At 44.7% G+C, this 8,614-nt stretch overlaps 1 protein-coding gene across 1 annotated transcript in view; it reads right to left on the reverse strand.

Annotated features, from left to right (window-relative positions):
* Positions 1–4: 4 nt before the first annotated feature.
* pkn3 (protein kinase N3) overlaps positions 5–8,614 on the reverse strand; it is an 18,007-nt gene continuing 9,397 nt past the window's right edge. The window contains exons 8-14 of the mRNA XM_071204927.1: positions 3,170–3,387; positions 3,031–3,093; positions 2,863–2,939; positions 2,355–2,497; positions 1,676–1,783; positions 1,506–1,586; positions 5–868 (exon numbers count right to left, since the gene is read on the reverse strand). Of these exons, the coding sequence (XP_071061028.1) occupies positions 668–868; positions 1,506–1,586; positions 1,676–1,783; positions 2,355–2,497; positions 2,863–2,939; positions 3,031–3,093; positions 3,170–3,387 (891 nt within the window). The 3' untranslated portion in view covers positions 5–667. The remainder of the gene's footprint in view (positions 869–1,505; positions 1,587–1,675; positions 1,784–2,354; positions 2,498–2,862; positions 2,940–3,030; positions 3,094–3,169; positions 3,388–8,614) is intronic.

Raw genomic sequence — 8,614 nt, forward strand, 5'->3', positions numbered from 1 at the left:
AGCAGACTCACATTTATTCATTTATATTTCCTTCTAGTTGTTCACACAGGCTGGTTTATTCTATATTTCATTAGGATTGTATTCTTTAAAATAACAGACAGTTGTATTGACGGAGAAATCTGCGAAAGAACTTCAGTTGACAAATGCGCTGTTTTCACGATGCGACATCCCAGCACATTAGAGGTTAACGACAGATGGACGTATAGTGCTGCCATTACACAGCACACGGTCAACTGCCTTGGCCTTAGGGACAAGTCTCTTCATTAAGATCACAAACATTAACACTTAAGTGCTTTGGATTGAGAGGGCAGGAGAAGTGTTCATGTGTAAAAAGTGCACTGCTTCCATGCAGTTGAACCGTTAACGCTCAGCCTTCTGATCCTACCGCTTCATGACAGAAATAGGCAGCATGATCAGTTCAAAATGAACTTGGCAGACAAAACATGTTAAAAAATCATTCCTGTATCATGAAATCCAACTCGGCTGGTGTGAGAGGAGTGGGTTCTGCAGCGTGGGTCGGGATGGAGCCGCTGGCCGCCAGAGTGATGGCACCTGGAAGTGCGGACAGGAAATCGGCACAAATGTAGTTTCTCAGCTTCCAAGGAACCAGAAGCACTTTACGGCCGATACAAGTTGCTGTGGACATGTGGCAGCACCGTGTCTTCGGTCAACTCATGGAAGAGAAGTCAAAGTCAGCAAAGACGTCCTGCTGCTCGGCGGTGAGCATGCAGGGGCTGTGTGGGGGGGTGAGGACGGGCTTGAGGCGGGTGAACTCCTCGTCAAAGTTACTGACGTCCTTCTGCGCTCTGATGACCGGCAGGAAGGGGGGCTTCAGCTTCTTGGCCAGCAGAGCGCTCCAGTCCATCCCCTGTCCAAGAACACACAGTCAGCTGACAGCAACCACCAACATCTACATTCCTGTTCTCTCTGACTGACATTCTATCTACCATGTGTCATTCTTTAGCTTAGCTTCTCTGCAGTGAACAGTTTCAGGTCCACGATACGTCTACACTCAGGACAGCACTTCAAAGCTGATGAGGATCTCCATCCCTTCAAATGATAGCTTCAGTGCTTCTGCACTCACACACCCGCTGACTGCCGTCATCTGTTTGCTTTTTGTTAACTGAGAACTCCTCTGTTTTCACTTCTACTGCTCGCTCTAGCCGACATCCTCATGTCCACATGTGAAGTCATCCTAATGCACGTCTTTCATGTGACTTCAGCTCTCATCAAACTGCTGTTCCACCTTCCCTCAGAGGTCTTGGTTCTGTGCTGCTGCTGGGTTCCTGCTAATGGAACATGACCCATGTGATCTGATGACAAGCTAACCAACTCTTTGTCCACAAGTCCAATAGTTCTCTCGTAAGAAGGTCCTAAGTTCCCCCCCCACCAAGTGAATCAGCTGTTGGTCTGCAGCTGGAGCGCTAAAGAGCAGCTGCCCAGAGACGTGTTCTGTAAAGGAAGGAGTTTCAGAGTGAGGAGGTCAGCAGCTCCTGGATCCTCACCTGAAAGAACTTGTGTCTCTTGATCTCCGAGGCGTCCCCCTCCCCCCCTCCAAGCCTCATCCCAGGAGCTTTCTGCAGCAGCTGGAAGTCAGAGAGAGAGCAGAGAGCCGTCAGCACACACAGCGCTCCCATCGGGAGGAAACTGGAGGGGATAGGTGATGGGAACCCACCTTCTGCATGAGGGACACGGCGTCAGGGGAGAGGAAGCGGGGGAAGCACACGTCGTCGTTGACGATGCTGTCGAACACCTCCTCCTCATCGTCACCGGGGAAAGGAGACTGGGGAGCAGAGAGCAGATGAAGCGGTGGGTCACCTGAGGTACTGTGAGTCTACCGAGCTCAACACAGGACACACGTCTAAACGCACTCTACAGATCTTAGCAAAGGTCGCTGCACTTCCTGTAGATTAAAAGGAGAGCGTCACTTTGAGCAGTCCGTCTTAAGACAATGATCACATGTGCATAAACACGTTGAAGTAGTTCACGGTCGCTTCTTGTTCCGTCAGCAAAGAGATCCCTCCTTCCTTCAGTCCAGAGTCCACGGTCCAGAACTCCAGAATGTAGCTGTGGTTCTCCCTGCAGCTTGCCTTTTGCTCTTTAAATCAGCTTTATTATTTCATTTGTTCATTTTGTCCCATGTGTTCCTTTATTTTGCCGAGAGGGATCATTATTTATTTTATTATCACCTTCTCCCGTCCCTTGATTGTTACATGAGCTGTTATTCTGCATGTGGGCAAGAGGTCTGACCTGAAGAGGATTTCCTGTTCTCTGTGTGATAGCCTGAGCCCTGAACAGTTTCCTGCTTTGCATCGCATCCTTCAGTTTTCTGATTATTGGAGGTCTGTACTAACCTCCCCCACTAGCATCTCATAGACGAGGACCCCCAGCCCCCACCAGTCCACACTGCGGGTGTAGTTGTTGTCTGTCAGCACCTCTGGGGCAAGAAACTCTGGTGTGCCGCAGAATGTTGTGGTGCGATCCCCGTGGCCCATACCTGCACACACACACACACACACACACACACACACACACACACACACACACACACACACACACACACACACACACACACACACACACACACACACACACACACACACACACACACACACACACACACACACACACACACACACACACACACACACACACACACACACACACACACACACGTTATTAAAGAAGGAAACAAAACAATGTGTTCACACTTCAAGCCTGCACACCCAGTCCTGTCCTCTACACTTCTGTTCCAGCTATGATACGGATACACTGCGGACTTATTGCCTTGCTGTAGGAAAAACGTTTACATGACATAAGAGAATGAGTTTGACTTTTACTGGAGCATAATAACGTTCTCACCTTCCTTGCACAAGCCATAGTCTGCTATCCTGACAAACCCATCTGCATCCATCAGCAGGTTATCCAGCTTTAGATCCCTGAAGGACACACACACACACACACACACGCTTCTGAAGTGCAGCTAGGAACAACGTAGAAGTTTCCTGAAGCAGCCAGAGCAGGACTTACCTGTACACTATCTGGTGTTGGTGTAGAAACTCCAGGCCGAGCAGCACACAGGAAGAATAAAACCTAAAAGAGACAGTTATTAGTAGACGCTCCGTCCTGTGTTCGGGCCTTGGTCCCTGATAGGAGTGTGTGTGCTCACCGCGCCTGCTTCTCTGTGAAGATGCTGGTGTGGATGTGTGTCATCAGGTCTCCTCCGGGGCAGTAGGCCATGACGAAGCACACGTGCTCTGCAGTCTGGAAGCAGCCGAACAGGTTCACCAGGAACGGATGCTGCGAGGTGTTGATCACCTCGAAGATCCTCTTCTCACACATCAGGCTGAGCACACACAAGTGGAGGGTCAAGCATTCCTGAATGCTCTATGATACACCTGACTTTCATTATGACTATACACCTTCACTTACCAAGAGTTGGTTATTAAGGAAAATGCTGGGTCTTTGTATCACTCAGTTATTTATTATCATTTAAAAAGGGGCCCTTCTATGAGTTTAGGGGTGTCCCTCTCTGTAGTGTGTTCTATAGGTTTTTGTGCATGTAAATCAGGGGTGGGGAAACTCCGGCCCCCGGGCCGTATATGGCCCGCGAGACAATTTGGTATGGCCCTCGAGGTAATTTATAAACACAAGCAAAAAAGAAAAAAAATTGAGAAATCTAGACCGCAAACAAATTAAACAAGTGAGTGCCTGTTTTTCCTGGCCAAGGTCAGGGTCCTTGAACACAACACGAGCCTAACGTGTCATCACGTGGTATATGTCTCGTCTGACAGGGGTGTAGTTCTGACGGAGAGCACCAGAACGTCACTCCGGCACTTAATAAATTGCAGTACCCATGAGGAGCCGTACACATGCCGCAGTTTTTGCGTGGCTGTGTTTTAGTTGAGAGCCCAGTGGCGATCTGTTCATCTGTCATACTGATCAGACAGTCAATAACTTTGTTGTTATTAGCATCTGGTTAGCTAGCTATGCTAACGAATATAAGAAGCTTTTTCTCCAACCAGTGAGGTAAAGGCACATCTTTATATGATCATTATAGTTATAAAAAAATAAGAGAATAAAGTAAACAGGTATAAAATACTAATATGACATTTGTTATTAATAAACAAGAACACAGTTTGAAAGGAGAGTGATTTGTAAAATATCCATAAAGAAAAATAAATCTACTTCAACATTTAAAAAAAAAAAAAAAATCTTCCCGGGGGAGCATGCCCCCGGGCCCCCCTAGAGGAGGTTAGCTCCCCCCCCCCCCCACTTAAATCATGTCCACATGGATAGGAAACTAAATACTTTTGCACACATCTTGTGTCCATATATTTCTGTTTTGGTGGTCACGCCACACCGTGCACGTGCATGCATGTGTGCGCGAGTCATGGTAAAATATCTGGATTAAGAGGTTGTTTTTTCTTTGCACAGCATGAAAGAAAGGCGAAATGAATCTGTGATTTTAGTATTTTTAAGCAGAGGTCAATAACTTGTATACGGCCCTCGGAGGATATTGTAAAAATTGAAATGGCCCTTGAGAGGAAAAAGGTTCCCCACCCCTGATGTAAATGGTCTGCAAAGGCTCAAATCCCTGTGTTACCTCCAGAGGGAGTTTCTCCCACACACAGCTTTTTAGGAAAACATTATTTTGTTATTAATTACATGTCATTTGTTATCGCTTTTATCCAAAGCGACTTATATACTCAATACTGAGGGCAACCCCCACAGGAGCAATTTGGGTGAAGTGTCTCAGGGACACAACGACATGCTGACTGCAGTGGGGTTTGAACCTGTGACCCCCTGACCCTAACACCAAAGCTCTATCCACTGCGCCACACGCTTCCCATCGAAATGACGTAGTGCTGCTCTCATCTATGGACTCCGTTGTTTATTTCCGTAACATAGTGACATCACTATGAAACACTTGCACTTCCATTGTACGTGATAGTCTAAGGGGCGGGACATCTGGAAGCAGTTGACCAATCACAACAGAGCCGACAACTAACCAATGAGAGCAGACTGGGCTCTGGTTTCAGACAGAGGGTGAAAAGAGGTGCTGCAGCACAGACACAGACAGTAAGAGCTTTTTGAACATTAAAGCATGGAGACATGTAGAGACACTACATACTGATATACACCTGAACATCAGCAGGAGAGGACTCTTTAAAGTAGAGACACTACATACTGATATACACCTGAACATCAGGAGGAGAGGACTCTTTAAAGTAGAGACACTACATACTGATATACACCTGAACATCAGCAGGAGAGGACTCTTTAAAGTAGAGACACTACATACTGATATACACCTGAACATCAGCAGGAGAGGACTCTTTAAAGTAGAGACACTACATACTGATATACACCTGAACATCAGCAGGAGAGGACTCTTTAAAGTAGAGACACTACATACTGATATACACCTGAACATCAGCAGGAGAGGACTCTTTAAAGTAGAGACACTACATACTGATATACACCTGATCATCAGCAGGAGAGGACTCTTTAAAGTAGAGACACTACATACTGATATACACCTGAACATCAGCAGGAGAGGACTCTTTAAAGTAGAGACACTACATACTGATATACACCTGAACATCAGGAGGAGAGGACTCTTTAAAGTAGAGACACTACATACTGATATACACCTGAACATCAGGAGGAGAGGACTCTTTAAAGTAGAGACACTACATACTGATATACACCTGAACATCAGCAGGAGAGGACTCTTTAAAGTAGAGACACTACATACTGATATACACCTGGATATCAGCAGGAGAGGACTCTTTAAAGTAGAGACACTACATACTGATATACACCTGAACATCAGCAGGAGAGGACTCTTTAAAGTAGAGACACTACATACTGATATACACCTGAACATCAGCAGGAGAGGACTCTTTAAAGTAGAGACACTACATACTGATATACACCTGAACATCAGGAGGAGAGGACTCTTTAAAGTAGAGACACTACATACTGATATACACCTGAACATATACACCTGATCATCAGCAGGAGAGGACTCTTTAAAGTAGAGACACTACATACTGATATACACCTGAACATCAGCAGGAGAGGACTCTTTAAAGTAGAGACACTACATACTGATATACACCTGAACATCAGCAGGAGAGGACTATTTAAAGTAGAGACACTACATACTGATATACACCTGAACATCAGGAGGTGAGGACTCTTTAAAGTAGAGACCCTACATACTGATATACACCTGAACATCAGGAGGAGAGGACTCTTTAAAGTAGAGACACTACATACTGATATACACCTGAACATCAGGAGGTGAGGACTCTTTAAAGTAGAGACCCTACATACTGATATACACCTGAACATCAGGAGGAGAGGACTCTTTAAAGTAGAGACACTACATACTGATATACACCTGAACATCAGCAGGAGAGGACTCTTTAAAGTAGAGACACTACATACTGATATACACCTGAACATCAGGAGGAGAGGACTCTTTAAAGTAGAGACACTACATACTGATATACACCTGAACATCAGGAGGAGAGGACTCTTTAAAGTAGAGACACTACATACTGATATACACCTGAACATCAGCAGGAGAGGACTCTTTAAAGTAGAGACACTACATACTGATATACACCTGGATATCAGCAGGAGAGGACTCTTTAAAGTAGAGACACTACATACTGATATACACCTGAACATCAGCAGGAGAGGACTCTTTAAAGTAGAGACACTACATACTGATATACACCTGAACATCAGCAGGAGAGGACTCTTTAAAGTAGAGACACTACATACTGATATACACCTGAACATCAGGAGGAGAGGACTCTTTAAAGTAGAGACACTACATACTGATATACACCTGAACATATACACCTGATCATCAGCAGGAGAGGACTCTTTAAATGTAGAGACACTACATACTGATATACACCTGAACATCAGCAGGAGAGGACTCTTTAAAGTAGAGACACTACATACTGATATACACCTGAACATCAGCAGGAGAGGACTATTTAAAGTAGAGACACTACATACTGATATACACCTGAACATCAGGAGGTGAGGACTCTTTAAAGTAGAGACCCTACATACTGATATACACCTGAACATCAGGAGGAGAGGACTCTTTAAAGTAGAGACACTACATACTGATATACACCTGAACATATACACCTGATCATCAGCAGGAGAGGACTCTTTAAAGTAGAGACACTACATACTGATATACACCTGAACATCAGCAGGAGAGGACTCTTTAAAGTAGAGACACTACATACTGATATACACCTGAACATCAGCAGGAGAGGACTCTTTAAAGTAGAGACACTACATACTGATATACACCTGATCATCAGCAGGAGAGGACTCTTTAAAGTAGAGATACTACATACTGATATACACCTGAACATCAGCAGGAGAGGACTCTTTAAAGTAGAGACACTACATACTGATATACACCTGAACATCAGGAGGAGAGGACTCTTTAAAGTAGAGACACTACATACTGATATACACCTGAACATCAGCAAGAGAGGACTCTTTAAAGTAGAGACACTACATACTGATATACACCTGAACATCAGCAGGAGAGGACTCTTTAAAGTAGAGACACTACATACTGATATACACCTGAACATCAGCAGGAGAGGACTCTTTAAAGTAGAGACACTACATACTGATATACACCTGAACATCAGCAGGAGAGGACTCTTTAAAGTAGAGACACTACATACTGATATACACCTGAACATCAGGAGGAGAGGACTCTTTAAAGTAGAGACACTACATACTGATATACACCTGAACATCAGCAGGAGAGGACTCTTTAAAGTAGAGACACTACATACTGATATACACCTGAACATCAGCAGGAGAGTAGTTCAGTTTTATGTAATTTGTAAAATTGCAGAGAGAACATGCTTGTAATGACGACAGTGAACATTTAAACAGCTTTATCATGGTGTGGTTATGCAGTAGCCAGTGGTTCAAGCGGGGGAACACACTGAAGATGTAATACATGCTGAGTCACTGTGATATAGTTCATGTTGGTGAGGTGTGTGTCAAATCTTTCCCCAGGTGTTTTTAACGTTGACCTCAGTTACCAATATCAATACCCAGTTATAGTCGAGAAGGTAACCTCACATATTTTCACGCTCTGCAGCGAGGTGACAATATTGGGTTATCCAGTTATCCTTGGGCTAATCTCGGTTTTCACAAAGCCAAATCCATTCTTATTGGGGTAGATCACCATGGGAACATGGAAACATTAACACCTGTCAGCAGGCACACCACTGACCATCAACCCACTGGAAAAATACATTCCTACAGGACCCTTCTATGGCTTTCAAGTCTACAAGAAGGGACTGCAAGAAAGATTTCCTTTAGGTTTATATCATCTCTTAGCTGTTCAGAGTTTTTCAATCTGGGTTTCTCACACACACACACACACACACACACACACACACACACACACACACACACACACACACACACACACACACACACACACACACACACACACACACACACACACACACACACACACACACACACACACACACACACACACACACACACACACACACACACCACACACACACACACA

Source organism: Pseudochaenichthys georgianus, chromosome 12 (genome assembly GCF_902827115.2).
Source record: "Pseudochaenichthys georgianus chromosome 12, fPseGeo1.2, whole genome shotgun sequence".
In the NCBI taxonomy this organism is placed as follows: domain Eukaryota; kingdom Metazoa; phylum Chordata; class Actinopteri; order Perciformes; family Channichthyidae; genus Pseudochaenichthys; species Pseudochaenichthys georgianus.